This window comes from Falco cherrug, chromosome 8 (assembly GCF_023634085.1).
Source record: "Falco cherrug isolate bFalChe1 chromosome 8, bFalChe1.pri, whole genome shotgun sequence".
NCBI classification, from domain to species: Eukaryota; Metazoa; Chordata; class Aves; order Falconiformes; family Falconidae; genus Falco; species Falco cherrug.
The window spans coordinates 7,798,992-7,822,165 of NC_073704.1; the positions used below are offsets into that span (position 1 = coordinate 7,798,992).

At 45.1% G+C, this 23,174-nt stretch overlaps 1 protein-coding gene across 14 annotated transcripts in view; it reads left to right on the forward strand.

Moving 5' to 3' along the window:
• AGAP1 (ArfGAP with GTPase domain, ankyrin repeat and PH domain 1) overlaps window positions 1–23,174 on the forward strand; it is a 382,691-nt gene that overhangs the window by 70,909 nt on the left and 288,608 nt on the right. For 3 of the 14 annotated variants that reach the window (XM_055719294.1, XM_055719299.1, XM_055719300.1), the window contains exon 1: window positions 13,417–15,149. The exons of 5 other annotated variants lie outside the window; for them this stretch is intronic. In XM_055719294.1, the coding sequence (XP_055575269.1) occupies window positions 14,036–15,149 (1,114 nt within the window). In that variant the 5' untranslated portion in view covers window positions 13,417–14,035. Of the gene's footprint in view, window positions 1–13,413; window positions 15,150–23,174 lie in introns of those variants that run through there. 6 more of the 14 variants (XM_055719292.1, XM_055719297.1, XM_055719298.1 and 3 more) reach the window with 4 other exon arrangements.

The window sequence follows — 23,174 nt, forward strand, 5'->3', positions numbered from 1 at the left end:
ACCATTCTGGCTGTATTTCAGTTTGAGGCAGAATTAAGGTATTCTAGAAATAAAGTTTACTTTTCAGAGAAAGAGTGATTAATTTAAATACTTTTAACTTGAAAAGCGGTGTTAAAAGTCATAATTTCTTCTACAGAGAAGTCAGTTTAGAAGAATAACCAAAGCAGCCAAAATTAGCAGGTTTAATACCAATATTTAATGTGACACTGGAATAAGCTGGGGTAACTGGTGTTGGAGTAGAGGTGTAGCTCAAGGTGAGCGACTGACCTTCAATCCTGTGTTTGTGCAGAAACTGAAAACCAGGAGCTGAGTGTGCTCTCCTTGACCTGATGAGGAATGTGCTGCACAACTTGAACTCTTCTGAATGCTTGATGTTGCTGGATGGATTTGAAAGCTCACATTTGCATCAAGAGAACTAACGTGATGGAATGGCTTTCTTTGTCTGTGCGCTTACTGTAACACAACTCTGTTGTAGAGCAAAACATAGCTGAAGTATATCCTGAGCTGTCCTCAGCGTAGTCAAGTGTAGTACGTAAATTATTTAGCAACAGAACCCCCGGGATCTGTTGTCCTGAATAGAAGTCTGAAAGTGCATAGTTGTGGAAGTTTATGCTGAAATATCCAAGGGTGATAATGCAGAGCTGCCTGTGCATCTCTTGGGCTTTCCTTGGGGTGCTGCTGGTAAAACAAGCTGTTGTGGGTGAAGGTGCAGATGCTCTCCATTGCACTGTCAGACCCCGTCTCCCGAGTGAAAGCACAGAAGAGAATTTCTCTGAATAATGATTCTGTGTTACCTTTCTTTAAGAAATTGAAGACCTTTAAATGAAATAACTTCTGAGTTGTCATATCCTACCTGGTCATAGCAACGATTAGGATTCTATTGCTTAATTGGCATTTGTTACTGCTTATTGGCAGGCGTGCTTGTTGGAGCCCAGGGTGGCTTTCTAACATGACAGCAATTCAGTATGTAAGATTTTCTGTGGGTTAATGTACGTGTGCGGTATTTCAGTAGTGTTTCTTCTATTATTATAGTGTTTTAGATCTCACTGGAAATTCACCTTTGATGTCTAAACATAAAAGCTCTCATAAAAACAGGAAAAGAAATGCTTTCTCAGCTTCTCAAGCTGTGGAATAGTTAAGGAATGCCTGTGTTGACAGGATTATTTGACTTCCTTGTCCAGGTGTGTGGGATACTCTGCTTCTCATGAGGCTTTTCAATGGTCCGTGTAGAGACTTTGCTTTTATTGCTTTTTAAGGGATTCACATATCATAGGATATATTTAGAAATTGTCCTTTTATAAGCTATTCTTTGTTGGTTCATCAAGCTTCTGTCATTAGAAAATGGATGTCTGCTTTTAAACACATGTGTTCTATGGAAGAAAAAAAATTACTGACCGCTAACTTGGGTGTTTCTGTGGATTTAGGTAAGTTTAACATCTCATAAGCAACTAGAGGAGCCATCGATGTGTGGTGCAGTTTAAGGGCTGGCTCTGCCTCTATCAATGTGAAGTTAGTGGTAGCTTGCAGAAAACGCTGTATAAGCAAAACGTTTTGGGGAGCAGTGGAGGAACAGAGGGCAGAAAAGGCTCTGGTATTCTGTTTTCGTGGAGAACTTTCTGTCTTGATGCTGGGGTGAGAAAGGGGTAGGTGCTTGAGGGTGTTTTTCTGTTCGTACTCTGTGGGTTGGTGGTTCATTTTTCATGATGCACTAGTTTTTCTTTTTCCTGTGGAGGTATACAGTTTTTGGAGGAGTTGGAACTTCTGGGAACAGTTGAGTAGCTAACCACACAAGATACTAAACAAATAAAAAGCTTCAAGTGCTGTCAAGTGAAATATCCTAGAACTAAATTCCATGACATAATAATGCAATGCAGTCAACATAGTTGAAAGAAAAACAGAAAACTCAGCAAAATGTTGTTATTTCAGCTTAGTAATGGAGGAATATATAACTTGCAAGAACAATTTCAGTGTCACAGTACCTTTCTTTGTGTTGCAAGATCTGAACTGTAGGATTTCGAAGGCCACCAAAAGGCTCTTTTGAGGAAATTAGTACGAATCCCAGTGATTTGCCTGGAAAAGGAGCTGAATAGGCAGTTATGTTCCATCTGCTTATGCAAGGAAGAACAGACTTGCTAGAAATGTTTACCTCAGAGTGGCACAGCATTATGAAAATCGTAAGTGAAACCATAAGCAAGACAATCTGTTGCACTGGGACATGTGAAACCTGGTGTTTTAGTCACAGAATGGGAGCACTTGGAAGGGACTTCTGGAGTTCCTGAGCCTAGCCCCCATGGTAAGCAGGGCCACCTTGGAGCATGGAGGCTTCTCAACTTGTCTGGGCCACCTATTCAGATCTATGGCTACCACGATGGTGAAATGTGGTGGTGTTTTGCTGTTGTTTGGTGTTTTGTTTTTTTTTTTTTTTTTGTTTTCTGCCTGTATCTAATTGGTATTTCACTTGCTGCTTTTCGTGCCTTGTGCTTTTGGTGTGCGCCTCCAAGAAGGGTCCTGTTCTGTCTTCTAACATGCTATTAGGTAGCTGTAAATGGTGTATCTGCCCTTAGCTTTCCCCTCTTAAGATTGATGAAAGTATTTGTCACATTGAATGACGAAGTTTCCAGATAAAAAGCATGGGTATTCTGGGAAATTTCTTCATTGTTGCTGTAGTGGAGAGCCCCTAGCAGCTGTAGGAACTTTGGCATCATGAAGTTGTTCATCACTGTCAGCTGCATAAGAGAAACCTCCACAGTATTAAAGTATTTATAACAAAACAGGCTGAAGTTGCCCTTTAAAATAGTTAATGCCTTCTGCATGTTGTCAACAAATGTGTCAGTAAAAAGAATCCAAGATGAAACCAGCCACAAAACGAATAGTCTTTGCTATTTGAAAGGAACTGATTTTTAGCTACAACTTTTTCTCCCTCGTTTGATCTAGAGTAAATGCAGTACCCTATAAAACAGCAGTGTTATGTCAGGTGCTAGTAATGAAGAGTAGCTCCTGGCTTCCTACTGAAATTACTCTAATTCAGTTATTTATGTGTGTGGTGTTTGTTTCGGGTTTTTTTAAGTAATTTTGATTATGTGCCTGAATTTTAAAAGGTGGAGTTGTAAAAGATGGCTGGGAAGTATTTCGTAAGAGCCGTTTGATTTCTGGCCTGTTTGCAGCATGTGACATTTTTGACAGAAATCTCGATTGATTCTTCCATGTTCAATAATGTGTTCATTACAATGGTATTTCCTGAGCAGCTGGGCTTGCTTAGCTTTGGAGCTAAAACAGCAAAAGCAAGGAAGTGAATTTTCCAAACCCCCTCCCCCCCTTATTTTTTTGCGTGTTAGAAAATTATGTTAATTTTTTTATCCTGTTAATGAAATGGCGTGGAAACCATTTGAATAATGGGGGAGGGCAAGAGCAGAAGTGGAGGACAGGGAGGAAATGGCATGTTTTATAGTCTTGTGTATGGTGAAAGGGCTTGCTTCAGGAATTAGCTTATCCTTTCAGAACTAGCCTAATCAAAATTCATAGATAGAGCTGCGTTTCCTGACGGTCTCGAAGTTATTAAGTGCTTCTGTTTCAGGCAGATCTTCTGAAGTGGTTGAAGTTGAGTCTTCTACATGAAAACTCTTTGGTAGGCTTTCATAATAGCCAGATTGTCCATCGTAGTGCTTCTTACCAGCAGTGTGGCGTTAAAAATAGCATGTGAAACGGAGTATCTATAGGGGAGAATTTGTGTATTGACAGGCTGCACTGAGATATACAGATATTTTTAAAGTTACTGTCAGAAATGTCTTTCATCAATGGAAAATACCATTCTGCAGGTTTTAATCTTGCATGCAAGTAGTACGTTTCTCTATTACTTAGAAACAGACTGAGCATACAGAATTCTGTTGAAGGTACTGGGATGCTGGTATTTAATAGCATTTTCCAGCCGATCTAAATGTATGTTTCAGATCTCGGCCTCCTGCCACCCATCACCGGAGTAACAGTCCTGCAAACCTGGAGGAAAGCCGTCGAGCCCCTCCAGCTTCCTTGGCTGCACTCTCATGTTGTTTCACTTTTGGTGTAGTAAGGACTTGAAAATTTTCCACTGTATTGAGATACGTCAGTGCCTGAAAAGGTGTGCAGAATTCATCCCGTGGCCTCTTAGAGAGTCACAGAAAAATCTGTGGTGCGTGATATGTGGTCTCCTGTGTCAGAGGAGATTATTGCAGCGTGGGCAGATGCTTGTAACGTGGTTTGTTTCTCGCCTCTAATCTTGCTGCACTGTTGAGAAGGCTGATAGGGGAGAGCAGTGGGCAGTGTTCTCACACCCGGGGCACACGGAGATAGAGGCCTGAGGGCTGTGTGCTGAGAGGGTGGCTACGAGCCTGCTGCTGCTGCCTGCTGCCGCTCGTGTGGTTGTAAGCACTGGCAGCCCCCTGCCTGGCAGCAGCCCCTTGGTAGAGCGGGGCCGGAAGGAACATGGTCATGGTGTGCCTGTGCTCCTACGGAGTGCCTGGTGGATGGCCCCCTACAAGCCCAAGCTAGCTACAGGTTTTTTCTTCTTTTTTTGTGGGTGTCCCTGTCCTGCTCCCTCCTCCCTGGCTTTAAACTTCCTATGTCCTGCATTATTTTTGATGAGTCAACACTGACAGACTCTCAGGTCTATAATTAGCCAGCTTGTACATACAAGCAACTATTATCTGTCACTGGGTGGATTTCTTAAGAATTATTTTCTGGTCTAATTCTAGCCTTCCCTTATCTTCTTCCTTCTTTCAAATGCACAGCAGTAGTTCCATTCTTTTTGGTGGCTGTGCATGGAGCACACTGAGATCCATGTGCTACAGACAGAAATGTAAGTTATCCTGTACTTGACACAGATATTCATACCATGTTGTGTAACTTGCTGAAGCCAAAGAAAAGGGGGCTGTGGTGGACAAGAGAAAGGCTTGTTCAAGGGAATTTATGAAGGGCAGAACCAGGCTAGAGCTGCAAAACTGTCAGAGCTGTAAAGATTAAGGTAGGTGTGCAAGATGCAGCTGCTGGGTCAATAAAGACTTTAGCAAGCTGCATATGAATCAAACCTGTTTACATTTGCTGATTTGCATCGTTTGTTTTGCCACCCTGTTGTATGTACTTCAGTGCCCCTTGGGTCAGCATGTAGTTTTCCGAAAAGTACCTGCCCCAAACCACAATCTTTGTATTTGCCAAAGGTTTTTGGCTTCTTAGCTCTGGTGTGGTTTGAAAATGCTACTACCCAAATGGATTTCACATCACATTACCTTTACTATGTTTCTGAAAGCTTTAAAAAGTTTTTGCAAATGTTAAAAGCTTTTACAAATGCCGTGCTTTGTTTAGTTACAGAATGGCAGCAGGCAGACCTCTGAATGCAAGTCCTGTAATAAATAGGTGGTTTATTGAATACAGTATCTGGAGGGTTAGAGCTCTGAGCCATTCCCATCCATCTGCTTTTGTCCTGAACCAGAAGGCATGCTTGTGTAATTCGGTACAAAGTCATAAGCCAGCATGCAGATGCACTTGGTATATACATACAAAATACACAATATATATGGTGTATGTAACTGCAGAGAGAGATAAAGCTATGTGTAGTCTAGAGAGATAACTGTAGAGAGACATATAGTTCTGGAATAGGTTTGTGTCTGAGTGAAAAACAGCACTCCCTTTCTAAAGCGGTAAATGGGAGTGTAAAGTTGCAACTGCATCACAACCCCCTCTTCCCTGAGGTATGTTCAACTGGAGAATATGGAATAGCTGTATCCAGAACAATACCTGTAGTACAAACACCCAGCTGAGAGTTCACCTGTTATCTACCTATAGATGAGACCAGACTATAGTCCCCACTATATTCCTGTTCTTCGCTTTCTTCGTTTTCTTGCCTACGGTTAAAAAATCAGGAGTCAAATATATGCTGCATGTTATGGCACTTAATTTTGGAGAGAAATATTGCATACCTGATTAAAACATTAACATTTCTGTCACTAGTCCGAAGTGTAGCCACTAGCTCTTGCGCTGCTCAGTGAATAGACGGCTGTGTCAGGAACAGGTGTCAGCGTATCCCTCTTTCTTACACCGATGGTTCAAAGGTCATGCTTTCAGAGGAGCACGTGTTCCTAAAAAAACTTAAGCCTCTGAATTCATAGCACTTTAAGTCTGACTAGGCTTCATGTAGATGGTAATGTGACTCTTTACTCAATTAGATTGTCATTAGTGACAATTCACATGCTTCCAATATTTGTGATAGGAAAGTTTAGCCGAAAGTGGTTTCTTGAGTTCTGATAGTTGTGGTTTTTTTTTTTCCCTCACTGCAGTGCAGTCTCTTAAATTATGTAAATGATTTGAGGTGAAAAGCGGCCTGCCTAAAAATAATTAACACAGGATAGCTAGCAGGCATCTGGAAATCTTCCTGCTTCGTGAGATACTGAAACACCGTATGTAATAAGCAGAAGTTGCAATCCTGAGTTTGAGGGACTGGAACTGTGTATTCATGCTGCCTGTCAGAATATTTTATTGTGCACAGGAGGAGGGATTGAAAGAAATGTGTGATAGTCTGATTTAAAAAGCGCTTACCTTTCAGAAAAAAAGAGTAATATCCAAAATGAGGTAAGGATTTTTTTGAAAATTGTACTCTTTCTTATAGAGACAAACACAGCTCTTAAATTCATTAGCTCTGTACTTCAAATGGGATTCTGAAGTGACGTTGTATATGAACACTGATTATTGTTAACAGTCTCCTAAGGGAACACCGGGTATGTAGAAAGATGACTTTTCTTCTAGTTTATTCTTGGAAGTTTTGCCTACCAGTAGCTGAAAGGGCATCCAGGTGACAGGAGTGGTTCTTCCAGGGTGTATCAGCTCATCCTTCTCTGCACATCCATCAGATGGCCAGGGTGCCTCGCTGCTGCTCTTCCACATCTGAGGTGTTCTGTCTTGGGAGATGAAAAGGACCGGGAGCGGGTATCATACAGGTTATATTGGCAGCCTACGTAGAAGCAAATTAAAAGTTAGAGAATTCATATTCCTGAGGTTATCCTGATGGATCGATGGTATATGTTGGCAGCTTGGATTGAAGTGCAAGCTGAGTTTTGGGATCGTTGGGCAAGTTGACTGCACAGGGCTGCAAAGAGAGGTAACCCTTCTGCAAAGGAGCATTCTGCCAGGGCAGGGAGAACTTCTAGCAGCTGTGAGGAGTGCCTCAGGATGATGATCTACCACGTGACTGCCTGCTGCCTCAGTTTTAACATGTAATGTTTGTATATGAAGTACTGTAGTGATTTGGTTTGGTTTTATACGGTAGTCTGGTCCACTTACAGCCTTTTCCTGGAGTCTGCTGACAAGCCTGTGTGACTTTTTGCTACCCCACAAGCTGAAATACTGTGATAGGGCAGAGCACGGAACGTGGACAGCTTTAATATTGGCCATTCCATACTGAAGACCTTGAGGAAATGACAGAATTATAAACCAAGTTAATTGTGCCACCTTCAGCGGGCAGATTTACCACTGTGAAGGTTCACAGTGTAGCTATCAGGACAGGGGTGCTGCATGCTATCGTGTCTTAGCTCAAAGTATTAATGAAGGGAAAGAAATGTAGTTTCTGTGGTCTCTGCTCCTTGAGTTAAGTTCTATAGTGGCAGAAGGCTGCAACTCTTCTGTCAGATGATGTGATCTAAAAAACCCCTGTATTTGAAATGGGAAGATGAATCTTGCAGACTTAATTCTCTGGATGCCTGTTGTTCAGTGAGAAGATAACTTAGGAGTATCCTATTTTATTCAGTAGAAATCCAGCTGTAGTCAGGTGGTTTGTTTTGTTTTTAAGCAGAAGAGAAGCAGATGGGTAGGCAAAATATATTAATTATAATGGCTCCAGCAGCTTGAGGGCAGCAATCAGAAGGATAATCTTAGTCATGCGCAAAACCTGAAGACTTTGTGCTTTCTCCCCTTTAAAAAATGTTTTTTGTTCTGCTCTTCTAAGTACATTGCAGTGATGAAATCTGCCACATTTGGGCATCGAATTATATGCAATTTGGAATTTGCTGGAAGCTGTCCATTAAGAGAATTTTTTAAAACCAGGATCTTTAGCATGTATCATGGTAAAAGAAGATCATAAATGATTTAACTCTTTCTTTTTCTTCCCCTCCCATTTCTCCTTCACTTATCTTTAGTGAATGGGTATGAGTCAGGAGTCAAAGATGTTTCATTATTGTATTTATATTATAAAATAATATGTTCTCATGAAGCATGAGTCTTTTAGGCTATGACGTACGTCGTCAGTATAAACTATATGAAAAGAAGTACTAAAATCGGCATTTAGAAATTAAAAGGAAAAGAATTGTAAACAGTATTATCCTGTATGGTGTAATAGGCCCGGCAATAAGACACGTCACCTTCCTGGACTAGCGATGGCAACCTTTTGAAGTCCAAAAGCGTTCTGAGTTTTTGCAAGGAGCTGCTGTTGCAGTTGGTAGGATTTCTGTTCAGGTGCCAAGACCTTTGCCTAAGAACAGCTGTAGCTTTCCAGGATATGTGCTTCTTGCGTGTAAGCGAGAGCTTCTGTAATGCTCCATGTTGGCTCTCTATTGGCCTTTTTTGAAGCGGTTAACCAGGTGAAGCTGATGCCTGGTATCCTGCGACCCCCCCTCTGGGGATCTCTGCAATGGGTAAGAGGCGTATTTAAGTGTTACAGGCTTTGAACGGGATTGCTGCAACCTCATTGCTTCGTACAGATGTGCAAACATTTTCTTTCTCTCCTGGTGAGAGAAAGACAAATGAGTGAGTTGCATTTTTGCTACACATCCCATCACCCTTATTCGCTTTCCTGCTCAGCATCCAGTGTTTTTAGGACAGGAATGTGATTTCATTGTGCTGACAGTAAGGTCATTATTGATAGCAAATGCTGACTTCTCGCTGGTAGCTCCTGCTCTCTGTATTGTTGTGAGATGTCTCTGTTCTTAGTAAAGAATTGCCTACAGTGAATTCAGGCCTGTTTTAACGGACAAGTGCATAGTGACAGAAGAACACAGATCAGTGGCTTAATGCAAACCCCGTGGCTCGAGAGAGATCTTGAGTTCAGTCTCTGCATTGCTGGTACCCTCCAGCATGATGTTGTTCTCGTCCAGATGCCTTCTTTTGTTTCCACGTTGAACATTGATCTGTAATGACAAACAGCGGATGGAGCTCAGTATCTCTAGAAGAGAAAAGTGTAATAGCTTCTGAATTACTCTAAAAATTTTTCAGGTGACCTAATTTTGTTTTCCACGATCAATTTTTCAAACAGCTACTTGCAATGATACTGTGTGTCTAGAGTTTAATCTGCAGTAAAATTTAGATCTGCTTTTCTTAAAAAAAAAAAAAAAAAGGCAGTGAGAGCAGTAAAGATTTGAATGACTAGAAGTTGTCCAATAAAACGCAAAAGATGGGAATATAAACAAGCAGCATTGCAAGATTTGTGCACCCCTAAATGTTTCAGCAAAATGGCTGAACTGTCAAGGCCATCTCAGGATTAAAATGTTAATGCTCAGATACTACCAGTGTATACGAGGCATATGTTTCTCCTTGTCTGGGCTTTTATATTTGAATGGTGATTGTGCTGAATCTGCTGGTGGCATGTGAAACTCTTAGAAGAATTTGAGAGTAAGAAATTAAAGAATTATCCAAGAGTCTTTTTGCAAAGAGTTCTTGGGAAAAGAAAATGCAAAGCCTATTTTACATCACTTTTAATGTTGTAACATTTTTTTGCTTTATAAAGTCAGTACCAGGAATATTGGTTGCTTACAGTGAACTTGCTTTACAGTTGTTGGAGAGTAATAACGCTTCTCCCAACATGGCTCATGTTCGGCAGTCGGCACTGTGTGGTGGCAATTGGGTCAGCAGTGATGCGAAACTCAACTCAAGGATATCATTCAGGATGGGAATCGGTGAACGCAGGACTCCTGCACTTTTTCTGATCATCTTAGGTTTTGGTCATGTGGTTGGTTTTTTTTTGGTTTTTTTTTTTTTTGTTTTTTTTTTAACCTGGAGTATTGAATTTGTGGCTTCCTTTTAGCAGTGCACAGTGTTTTGCTACAGGCACAGCTGGTACTGCAGCACTGCAGATTTGAAGTAAAACAAGCTGTGTGAGGCAGAAGCCCATGTGAAGATTGCTTGAAGCTTTTTAAAGATGTATCGGAGACACCCGTGTTTCACTGTGTTGATTAAAACAAATGATTGGGTTTTGTTGCTGCAAATTGTGAGTCTCTAAATTATAGCAGAGTGCTTCTCCTGTGTGGAAAATGTTTATGCATTTTAAGTCATCAGGCTGGGTTTAGCTAATTTGCTGGCAGTGTTGCAAGAAGAGCCAGCTTTCTGTGTGAAAAATAAAAATATATTCCACGTATTCAGAAGGCTTTACGTTGCCTCTAGAATGCACTTAGCTTTGGTTTTGTGGCTGATGGAGGTCCTCAGAGTAGTATAGTTAGGTTTGACCTTGGCAGTAGGATGAAAAGTGGCAAATACGACCCTTCAAATGGCTACGTGGAATGGAGGATTTCCACGGTACTGCTTTTCAGCGTGAATATCTTGGAAGAACAATAAGACTATGTCATGCAAACATACTTTGGGGGTATTTCATGTGCTTGGCAGAAGGTAGTACAGCTTTTGAGTTAGGTGGGATGAATTAGGGGTACGTATGCTTGCCATCAGGTGCTGTCGGTGGACCTGGCACCTTGGAGAAGCCCTATGTTTACTGTGCACGTGCGTCGTGCTCTCTGCTTCCAGCTGCCTGCAGAATGAAAGGTAACCGGGAGCTGCTGCCGAGGGCCCTTCAGGACACACGGCGTAGGCTTTATGCCAAATTACTTGTTTGGGTTGGCCGCCGTGGCTTCTGGCTGCGCTTGTCCCAGGGCCTGAGGGACTTCTCCTGTTCTGGGACCGGATCTGTGCTAATTGCGTCATAGGTGGAGCGGTGGGGCAGGAGGGGACGTGCTGGCGCTGCTCAGGCTGCCTGCATCCCAGCCCGGCGGAGGTGGGCGCAGCGAAGGGATGCTGCGCTTGGCCCACAGGCAGAATCCCTTGGGCTAAGGTGTTGCAGAGGCCTCCCTGGTAATTTTGGAGCTCTTGCAGAATATTAAAGATGAAATCCCTCATTCTGTGTATTGTGTCCCTGCTTTGAGATAGTAAACCGATGTTGCATGGCCAACGAACAACGGATTTCTTAAAGCTGGTGTAGTTTCTCTGGTGGTGGAGAGGGAGGAGAGGACCTGCAGATGATGGCCTTCAGAGCTCAGCAGAGTCGATTGCCTTACAAGAAGCCTCATAGACCAGAAATCTTACCAAGAAGTTGCAGGGTGGTAAGATGCGATGAGTAGTCAGCGCGAGCTGATTTACTACCTGTAGAAGAGCTGTTGCAGCATCTCGCAGGGCTGATGGATGGAAGTGTTTCCACCACCGGTGGGACTGGCGTGGCACAGGGACCGGGGCTGCGAGCCGGGCAGGAGGCGGGGGAGGGCTGTGGGATGGGGGGGTGCAGCGGGGAGGGCTGGAGGAATGTGCCGGCTATTTGTCTGCTCTTAAAAGTGGTTCCTCTGAACGGGTCTGTCATCCCGGGAGGATGAAAAATGGTCGATTCCACTCCGGGTACGAGCCTGCTGGCTGCGAGCGGCGCGCTGGAAAGCGCGGCCCGGATCCGGCTGGGGGATGCGAGCGGCAAGAGGCAGATGTCGGCGCCTCACGGGTTACACGGCTGGAGCCTCCGGGCTTTAACCGCTGGGCACTAGGTAAAGCGTGTGTCTTTTAAAATTACTATTCCTCCATTTTTCATTACCCCCATTTTTCATAACGAGGCCTTCCCCCCTTTAGAAATCCATATTGGAAGCGGCCTTTTAGATGTCAGAGAAATGGAAAAAATCTACTGCCCTTCCATGGTGGTGAGCAGGCATCTAGAAGGACCTGGAAACTCTTTTCAGGCTGGTCGTCAGCTCGTGTTGGGTTGTACTTAAGACAGTTTCTCTAGGGCTGGTCTTGATCAAGTGCCTACTGATGGTATGTGTTCAAATCTATCCAGTGACGAATGGAGCAGAAATGAATAATAAATGTTAATTATTCAGTGTTAAAGACAACAGCATCTGTCATATCTGGAGAAGTGATTTAGAGAAGTAAGTAATTCACCGTGTTCCAACTGGTAATCAATCTGCAGCATGTGCAGCAGGATCCCAGTATTACCAATAAACTGTTACATCTAGTAGCTGAAACCCAGAGCATCCTTTAGTTTTGGGTGCATCTGGTGTGAGAGCACAACCTCCCACCTGGAAATGCTCCTGAGGGCAGGTCCTGCCCCGTTTGCGCCACGTCTGTCTCGTGGTCTGGAACGGTGGTGCTTGTTTGGGGAGCACACCCAAGCAGAAGCTTTTGTCTTCTGCTCTCTTCTGGCTGATTTTTGAATCCGTCCTGGGAGTGAGTTGCCTTGATAGCTTTGAGGTTCTCTTCTGCTTGAGATACATTTTCACCTTCCTTCATTTTGAGGTGTTTACTGGTTTTGAACCTTGCTGGCTTTGGTGAAAGATGTTTGATTGTAGCCTTGAAAGGGACGTACAAGGCCGTTGAAGGTAGTTTTTGAAGCTTGACTTTTAAAAGCATATCATGCGTGGAATCCTAGAAACCTTCTTCCTAATACTGTTTAACTTCTGGTGTCTGCCATCGTGGCTGGCTTACCACTTTTTTTTTTTAGTGTGGGCATCTGTTTGTTGTTAATTACTTCAGCATTCCTCATCTGTACTGCTACAGAATTGGCCAGCTGGGTGTGGAAGGAGCATGTATGACACTGCCTTCCAGTTTTGTGGAAGTGCCAGGTTCTGTTGGAACCAGTGGTTGTGAAGGGTGTGGTGGGTCAGGGTTTTTGCACAAGTAACCATAGGAGTAATGTGGCTTTTTACCTGTGCAAAGCATTACGGTTAAGAAGACGTTTATTAAGGACAGTCACAGTTGTCACAGATGAAAAAATAAAGCAGTTCTGGGTAGTTTGGACTCTTTGTTGTTAGGAAGGTGGTGTTGCCCTCGATTTGCCCTGCACCCAGGATGGGGGGGGATGCACAGCGGGCTGAGCTTAGGTGGGGTTAAGTTCATGGGCAATGCGCACTTTGCCCTTTCGTGGGCCTGGGTAAGCCCTGGGACTCAGCAGCCGGCAAGGGCGAGGGGTAGCAGCGTCCCCCCGCTGAGGAGGGTGGGTGCGGGAGAAGGAAAACCAGCGATGCGTGAGGGGCTTCCGGGTGGGCCCGCTGGCCTGCAGCGCCTGCCGCACGCCCCCCCTCCCCCGCATCGTGCTCGCCGCTCCCTCCCGCTCCCGGCCGGGTGCTCCAGTCCGGCGCTTGGGGGAGCCCCGGCTGCGCGGCCGAGCGCTGCCCGCCCGCCCCGGCGCTGCGCCGCGCTGCCCGCCCAGGGGCGTGCGCCTGGGGCCGGGCGCTCCTGCACCCGCTGCGCTCCGCAACGGCGGCGTTTTCGTTTCCAAACGGGCCCCCTTCCAGCCCAGCCGGGGCGGCGGGCTGCCGCTGCCCGCCGCTCCGCTGCCCTGGGGACGGATACTGATCGGATTTACCCGGCGGAGGGGGAAAAAAAAAGGGCGCAGGATCCGCAAACGTGCAGCCTTGCTGTAAACAATGAAATTGAAGGCTGCTGCTGCTCTAATCCCGTGAATACCGGACCCTGCTTCTGCCCAGCAATGCATTTTGGGATCCGCAGGAGGATGCATGCGGCTGCTGCATGGATTTAACTCGTCCCTCGACGTCTCCTCGGCGGGGGCCGGCAGGGCTGGATGGCGCTTCCATGGACGCCGGCCGCCGGCGGGGAGCGGTGCCGGAGCGGAGCCGCCGCTGAAGCGGGGGCCGCCTAACCCTGCAGCCGGGGGAGTCCCCGCGCGGTTTCTCTATTATTACTGTTTTTTTTTCATCGTTGTTACTGTTATCGTTGGGTTGCAGCGGTTTGTGGTTCTGCATTTCGATTCGCGGCTCCGGCAACCCACATCTTCCCGGCACCTCCATCTCCGGCGGCGGGCGCGCCGCGATGCCCGGGCTGGATGCTGCTGCCTGAAGCGGGGAGAGCAGCCGCCAGGGACATGTATCTCCTGGACAGCAGCGAGCCGCCGGCCGCCGCCTCCTCTCCGGAGAGGATGCAGCGGGGGACCCCCCAGCGGAAAACCGTGTACCGCATCTCCGTGACCATGGTGAAGAAGGAGCTGCTGGGGCCGGAGGGCGGCCATCCCGGCCCGGAGCGGCCCCGGCGCGGGGGGCGCCGGGCGCCGGGCTCCTCCAGCCTCACCAGGGCCGGGCTGCTGCTGGTGGAGGAGGAGGAGGGCGAGGAGGAGGGCGAGGAGCGGGACCGAGTCCCCAGCCCCTGCGGCTTCCGCAACTTCAGGACCCTCAGCACCGGGCAGCTGGAGCTGGGCCGCCTCAAGGTGCCGCGGAGAGCGGGGCAGCCCGGCCCGGCCGAGCTGGCCCTGGGCGGCCCGCGGGGCGGCGGGGAGCCGGCGGCCGCCTGCGGCGGGGCCGGAGCCGCCGTCTGCCCCGGGGAGGAGGCCGGGGGGCCGGGGGCCCGGGGCCCGCCCGCAGGCCGCTGGGGCGAGGCGCCGCCGGCGGGGGAGCAGGGGCAGAGCCCCTGGCGGCAGCCGGGCCTGCTGCGGCGGAGCTTCAGCTTCAGGCACTGGCCCGGCGGCGGGGAGCTGCCGCGGGCGGCGGGCCGGGTGCGGCGGCACAGCAGCTCGGGCTGCCTCCCCGGGCCGCCGCCGGGCCGGGACGCCGGGGCGCGGGGCTCGCCGCCCGCCGCCGGGCCGCCCGAGAAGCGCAACACGCTGGACGTGGGCGAGGTGCTGAGCCAGGCGGACCCGCTCTCCCAGCTGGAGCGCTGGGAGCGGAGCAAGAGCAAGAACCGGACCCTGGATAACAGCGACCTGCAGCGGCTCTCGGAGCGGCTGGGGCGGGAGGGCCCCGCCGCCGCACACGAGCACCGGCTGCTGCGCTTCTTCAGCGGCATCTTCGCCCGCAAGGACAGCGCCGCGGCCCTCTTCGGCAGCCCCCACGGGCGGTCCCCCCGCAGCAGCTTCTCCAGGTCCAGGGCTTATTTCAGCAGCCTCAGGAGAGCCACCGTGGACATGCAGTCCAGCTCCGAGAGCATCAATGGGTCCCCCCACAAAGGTGCCCTTCCTTGTCTCACCCGAGGGGCTGGGCGGCGGGGGGTTGCTGCAGAGGTGTGCCTCGGTGGATGGGGGGCAGTGGGGTGCGAGGGCCCTTACACCTGAGGAGAGGGAGATGCTGCCCTGGGGTACCTGGTGGTTGTACCAGCAATGGGTATGGCAGGATTGGAACTGCATGGTAAGGGCATTGCCTGGCAGCTGTGAGGAGGGCAGGTGGGGCTGTGTGCCTCCTGAACCAACAGGCTCTCTCTGGGTTGATTGATTTGTGCTCTGGAACGGCTGAGTGAGGCAAGTGCAGCTTGTTTAATTATGGAGTGGAAGCTGAACTCTAGTGCTGTTCTATATAGGTCACTGGGTGGCCCAGTGCTGCGCAGCGCTGGGGCTTTCCCCTTCTGGAAGGACTTTTGTAACTCTAGAGGTGGGTTATGGTGCTCAGAAATACGCCTGCTGGCTTTGGACAAGTAGGTGGATGCTGATGTAAATACTTTGTCCATCATAAACCTCTTCTGTCACAAGAGAACTTAAACAGAGTGTGATGCTTTTAAAAAAACCCACAGCATAAACTCTGAAGCTATGCTCTTTACATTAGCTTGTATAGCTGTGTACAAACCTTTTTCTAGCCAAAGCGTTCCTAGTGCTAGATGAAAATCGGATTGGGAATTCTCGGTTCCTGAATCCCTAGGATACAAGAAAAACTTGAAAATTAACCTTGTTGTGGGATGGAAGTCAAAAGCTGACTAGCTGCTTTCTGTAAGGACCTGAAAGGATCACAGTATCGTTGGCTGGGACACGTTAAACCAGAAATGCTGGTTGCAGAGCTTCATTGCAAGATGGGGTGCTTTCTTCTTAGCTGCTTTTCAAATCCTTAATAGGTATCTGTGTTGAAACATTTAACTAGTAATTATAGTAGCCTTTGAGCTCTAAGTGCTTATAAAAGTGGTAAACGATCTGTAAGTTGCTGCTATTCTAAAAATGCAGTTCTTAATTAGAAAGATGAAGCTGTCTGTAAGGCGCAGGTTCGGCAGAGGATGGATGTCCTAGTTTTGCGCTGGAGTGGTTTATTGTGGGGAAGCGAGAGCTGGAGAGGGTTCGCGGTACTGCCAGCCCACTACAGATTCAGAAGTCCTGCTGCGAGTGGAGTATGCCTGGAGTTTGAGGCACAAGGAGCAAAGCCAAATATTTAGACCTAGTAACTGAGGATTGTAATACTTTATTGATGTAGAGACATTCATGTGGGCTTATAATAATCTTGACGGAAATTGTGGTCTGACCTTGGTTAAAGTTTGAGGTAACCACAACAGAGAGTTATTTCATACAACTATTTATGCCTGTCCTGTGCCAATATGCTGAAACTGTAATTCCATTTTAACAGCATACAGTCACATACACGGAGCACAGCCTGGGATAAGCTTTTCTGACGCTTTCAGTTAATCAGTAACTGCTGATACGCAGCATTAAGGCGTTCCAGAGAGGTTGTTTTTTTTTTCCCCTGTACGTGCTAGTGTTGAATTTTATCTGCTGCAAGTAAGCTTTGAGGCTTGTTTTCCAGAAGATGCGCCCTGGGACCAGCAATGGGGCTACAGGCTGGTCGCGGCATTGCAGGTTTGTGTTATGGGTTAGCAGGTACGGTGTGCTCTGCCGCTTTCTCCTTTTTTTCTAGAGAAGTGTGATTTAGGCTTTTGCTATCAAGAAAAAAAAAGTAATCTGTGCACTGTTTCAGCTCTTGCTTGTTGGTGTTCTTCCAACACAAGTTCAAACGAATTTGTATTTATTTTTTCCTATTATTTCTTAGGAAGAAATGTTTGATGAGATACTACAATTAGCATGCCAAATGTATTTTAGTACTTTAAGATTGCAACAAATGCTGTTCAGCCAAGACTCCTCTTTTGCTGCTTTTAGTTGATGCAAAATTGATACGCTCCTTATGGATCCTATGCTTAGATTTTGGAATAATCATGGAGACACAGGTGGAATCTTGATTTTAACGTGGGTTTTTTCCCCCTGTGTAACCAGTTGCAGAAAGAGTTGAAACTTGTCACCCTTGTACCATTGGCATTCTGTGTGTTTGGTGGTGTGCGTAAGTTATTCGACTTTGTACTTCCTATATGAGGCCTGCCTAAGGTCTGTAGATAAAGTAGAAGCTTTAAAGAGTGTACCTTGTTGGCATATTCAACTTGAAATTATCACCCAGGTGTTGCAACATCTGCTTGTATGATATTTCTTGAAAATCTGTTCCGAACTACCTTAGTTAATAATACTTTTGAACAAGCTGAAGTTAGAAAACTTTCAAAGCAGAAGAGTAAAGGATTTTTACATGTGCGTATTATTTATGTTACTGGGTTTGACTTGCGCTCTGAAGTGGGAAAAGTTTGATTTTGGGGGGAATTACTCTTCATACTGTCAGCCCTAGCAACGGGGAGGCAAGGGATTCAAACACCTAACTCCAGTGAGGATCAACTACAGATCCAGGTCACTTAAGGGCTGATCAGATTTCTTTCCTACAAGTTAACTTATTTTAGAAGAAGAAAAGCTGAAGGTGCGGGCGGGGAAGATGAAGTGGCCTGTCTGCCAGCTGGAACGGTGCTTGTCTTTCAGATGTTCGTGGTCTCCACTTTTGTGAGGATTGCAACATGTTGCTGTAATGTCTGGTAGACTATGGGGGTGATGTTAGCAAGCCTGTTTGTTCATGGCTAGCTTTGTGTTAAGAATATATAAGTGCTTTTGTCCACTTCAAAATAATTGTTGTACAGTAGGCTAGTCCTGTGCTGATGCTGCTGTCCTAATATTGGAGTACTTCTTTCCATCGAAATATGAAATTATTAGTTTTGAAGTTCACTTACCCTTGGTTTTAATAGACTTATGTCATGGTATTCAACCTGTAAATTCATTTATTTGAAGCAAGAAAATTCTATAGCTACCACCACTGCCCCCAAAGGAAAAAGAAGAAAAAGAGGAACTTCATAAACTTCAGGTCAGAGAAACAAGAGAAGCTATTTTTGCCTTGGAAGTCTTTAGGAGAACTTGTCGAGGGAAATGTTCCTTATCTAAACTTTTTTTTCCCCTTGAAGTCTTCATGATTCTTTCATAAAGAGAGGAACTCTTTCTGCCCTGGAGGAAGAGGAGGATGGCTCTGGGGCAGCGGGGTTTTAATAGCAGCTTCTTTTTCAGTGGTTCTTGCTTGTTGCTTTTGTTGTGAGATAACTTTGTTTGAATAACCCCTCCTTAGGATATATCAAGCTGATTTGTGAATCAAAATTGTAGACTTTCAAAAGGAGTATCATTATAATATTATAAACTGCTCTTTTGAAGGTTTTTTTTCCCCCTGAGGTTTTAAAGGAGTTAGTTTTAAGCTCTTATCTCAAACTCTCTGTGGTTTACAGTCATGGGAAGTAGGGGGAAGCTGATGAGTGATCTCTGTTGGAGGCCTCCCATCTCTTCTCGCAAAGCTTGAGATAATTCTTGTTAGTTGTGCCACCTCGTTTGCTGCCGTGGTATGGTCACTACTCTTCTATGCTGCTGGTATTTTCAGCAGCAGCCCAGTAAACTTTCTGTGTACTCATATGGGTGAGCAGGCAAAGCTCTGGAGCACACAGAATTTGGGCAATATAATGCAAATGTAGTGGGATTGAACCCATGCAGTTCTTCGTTTTGTAGCTGCAGGTGTTTGGTGCTGTGCTGGTATAAGCGTGGAGGTTTTTTTTTTTCCTCACTGGAGAGTCCCTTTCCTTAATGGACTAATTCTGGGACTCTTCTAGCTGTTGCAGTTCTTGTGAGTGTTATGTACACATGAAAATAAAATCTAGCAGATAAATAGGTTGCAGTTGGGGTTAAGCATTGTTTAAGAGGGGTTTTTATTATTATTTATTGGTTAGGTCTTGTGTCAAGCAGAATGAATGCCAGCTGCGCTGATAGAGCCAGATGATTAAGAACTGAACTGGTATTAAGGTCACTGGCTGAATTAGAGAATGAGATGGATTAATGTTTGCACAATATTGAAGTGTATGCCAGATGCTAGCAGGCATGGTCTTTGTTTTTCTGTTGAAAATGAAGAGAAGTGTGGAATTTCAATGTTGCTCTATATTAAATCAACAGTTAAATGCCTAATGGCAGGAATGGGTAACTTTCTTGGGACGGATGGGTGAATACTTCTGTAGAAGTGTTGTGCAGGCATTCATCCCGGTTCCCTCACAAACGAAGCTCTGTAAATGAAATTCGCTTATTTCTTGTTTTGCCAGATGTCCACCGGTTGCTTTGTTTACTACTGTAGGTAACAATGTTGCCTAGCTAACAAAAACAATTTGCAAAGGAAAAGAAACATTTAAAACATGATGTTCTTGTTCCCTTTCTCCCAGTTACTTGCCTTGAATTTGAGGATGATCAGTGTGACAAGAAGGATAAGGTTACTCTGGAACTGCTTCCTAATCCTACTGAGTCTAGAGTTAATGACGGAGCATTTGTTTTTTCAGAAGCAGAGTAGCATGTGAGCTCTTTTCTGAGACCAGAGGAAGGGTTTAAGTTGCTCATAGTTGCATGGTGTGAGGAGGACTTCAAACGTTGCTGCTTCGGCCATTAGCAGTTCTTTACTGAATGTAACGGTCCTTTTGCCCTAGAAAATGGCATCACTTGTACCAGATGCTGAACCCTTACTCTCTTTAGTACTCAAGCAGCCAGAACTTTCAATTGCTCCATTTGACAAATTATAATTTCCAAGCAGTCTGTCACATGCTACGCAGTGTAAGCTCGTTAGTAGCGTCGCGTTCAGATCTTGCATTCTTAGATCACTGGCTGAAGAATCACTTGGGTGTATTTTGTATGAGCAGTTTGGCTCTTTTCTGCAGAGCAGAGCTGATTTTGATACTACTGTGCTGATGACCACCGGTGGTTTAATAGTCATTGCCGAAGTACAACTATGCAGTTACCAAATGATTTGTGTAAGATGATAGCTGAAATAGCATGTAACTATGGTTTTCTTTGGCATGGTTATAACCTTAGAAATAGATATTTGGAGAGTGAGTGCAAATGTCTTTCAGATGCCTGCATATTCATTTTCACTTTGAGCTGTGTAGGATTAAAAAAAAAAAAGTCATTAATGCAGACTATTAATGTAATAGTGTTGCTTTTGATAATTGGTGTTAGGATTTCCCCTAGGCAACTGCAGTAAACACACAGTGAAAGGCGGTTTCTGCCAAAAAATACAGAATGGGTTTTTTCATGTGTGAGGGGAAAAAAAAAGTCAGTATATTGAACTTGAGAAACTATCATCTATCTTGTTCATGAAAAGCATCCAACATAAAGCTATTATCTTGATGGCAGTTTAAAATAGGGCGTTTGATGATTTTGATGTTTCAGACTGGTATATAATGACTGTTTGATAAATACTTCAGCTTTATTGACAAAATAGTACCAAATGTTTTCATAGAACAGGCGACAAATACCATCAAGATAATAAGCATACAGTGTCATGTAACTTCCTACAGTTTTGGGGTTTTTTTTACTGATCACGGAAGACATCAGGGAAATTTAAATGGTGGGCTTTGTTATTTATTGAGGCTTTCTTTGGGGATAAGAAGGCAAGCAAGGCAGAGACTTGGCTTTCCATGCTGCAGCTGTAACAGCAGTAATTGGTTTGGAACGGGCAGGGACTTGGGGCAACATGTTTGTCATGAGGCTTAGTTTCTGCAAATAGTCTTGAAAATCTCGATCGGTCTCAATTTGAGGGAAAATTTGTGGAGTGGGTTCCCTTAAGTTGACATTTAAGTTCAGGGGTAGTACTTGTTTTCAAATGTTTTGGGCTCTTTACTTTGAGGTTGCACAAACGAAGATGTAAAGGTCACTTGTCTAAAGTTATAACACAGAGTAAATTTCTAAGTGTATTAAGACATTACCGAAAGGTCTTTATGAGGACCCCCCATAGGACCTGGCCAGAATGTCAGATACAGTAATTGGGATTTATGAGGTAGGCACATCTGTATTTCCCGGTTGTAAATATTCTACTTGGGTGGTATACAAAGTCATATCTAATCGCTATGGGAGACGTTACTTGTAAGTTACCCGAGACGCATTATTCGTAACTTTATTTTCACTAGCTTGTAGATAGAGAGAACTATTAAATTAAATATAAAAAATACAGCAGTGTCAGTTCTAGTTAAATCAAACAGCTTTTATTTTTAGATGAGCTGATGTTGTACCTCGGCTCCTGAGCTTGGTGAAGTTAATTTCAGCCTTGGAGGTATTTATAAGAAATAATCTGGAACGTTCTTTTGGAAGGATCCTCATGTTAGCAAAGGGTTCTTGTTTTTCACAGCACCCAGAATGCAGTGCAGTTGGAATGCCTGTGAGCTATGTTTCCATTTAGTGAGTGAAGCCCCATAGCAGATCTTTCCTTCTTGGAGGCGTTAGATGCTGGTGTTTTGCATCTTCGATATGAAGGGGAGCTCCAATACTGTGCTGACTGCTGCCAGCTCCTGGCACTTCCAAGTTATTTATAATACCTCCCTAGTTGTTTGCATATATTTGTCAGTCAGCTTGTCTGGCTGGTTTGATAGAGAATCTGGATTCCTAAAAATACCATTGTGTTTTCTCGCATTGGATGTAGTATGCGCGTATATCCGCATTATGTCTGTACATGTATGTACTTGGGGTGGTTTCTGAGAAGAGGATTCCATAACACCGGTGCAATGTTTTTTGCCTTATTGCCATGCAAACAGTTGCTTAATGGCAGTGCTTATGTATTAAATGTAAGAGAAAAAGCTTTTCATAAGTGAATGCTAAACCACTTAATGCAGCTCTCTTTGTAAGGATATGTAATGCGTCTATCAAGATGCACCCACTCCTTAATTTCTCTGCTGCTTTCTGTGGGTGCATGTGTTATTTGGGTCTTAAGAGCATGATGCTTCATCTTTGTCTTGATGTGAAATTATGGAGTTACTGCTCATTCTCACTCACTACTAAGTGGCACGTCTGATTTTAGATGGAACCCTGAAAATGGATGGCCCTTAGCACCGCTGCTGTTGCTATTATGGAGCATTCTTGCAGAGATGATGGTCTCCCTGTAGCTCCCAAAAACCAAAGCCTTCTTTGGGATGAGCGTCAGAATTACATACCTCCTGAAACATCTCCTGCTCTTCTAGGGCTGTTACTGCGTTTGTATCGGGGGTAGACTGCCTGGGAAACTGGGATGTTGACCTAACTGTTCCTTATGCAACATCCTAATTCAGAAGCTCTTCTGTTCAGCGATACAGAAATATTTATGTTGGCAAGGCAACAGCCTGTCTGTCTTGATCTCTGTGTCCTGCAGGGGAAAATCCTATCTTGTGCTCATGGAGGACACAAGGTTTAACTTCTCTGTAGTTTCAGTTATTAAAGCTGTTAAAATTGAACATGCATGGTTCTTCACAGCTTTCAGGGCGTTGTGCTCAGGACTTGGAGAGAAATTTGGTTTTTTTCCTAACCTGACTTGAGTTTAAAATCAATTCTGCCACATCCTCAGCTGCAGATTGTTGATTTCCTTGCTCAGGCTGCTCTTCCTCACCCTCCAGTATGGCAGATATTTACTGGCTGTGACTGGTATCCCTTTCACTGTGTATATCCTCTTGTCCCCTGCTCTTTGTCTGTTGTAGCTCCGTTAAAGTACTTTGTTACAATTCTTGCCTTAATGTTTATTTCTTGGTTTACTTCTAGTTCTCTTTCTAGTCCTTTATAGAGAACCTTGTTGCCCCAAGTATTGTATAGTAGAAAACACATAGAAGTAACTTTTTTCCAGCCCATCCATGATTTTACACACTGACTCCCATCTTTAGTCCATGAAGATGAAGGTGTTGTTTTTCACTAAATAGCTAAAAGAACCAAAGTCTCGTTCCCTAATGACAGTGCTCAGGTGGGAGACATCCACCTGCCAGTCTTAAATTTTCCTGTGAAGGGACAGTAGGTGGTTCTGCCTGTTTCTGGAGTTGGCTGCAGACTTCTGTGACTCCAGATGCTGGGCAACAGAATCTCAATATGAATGTGTTCCCTGTTGGTAAAGTTA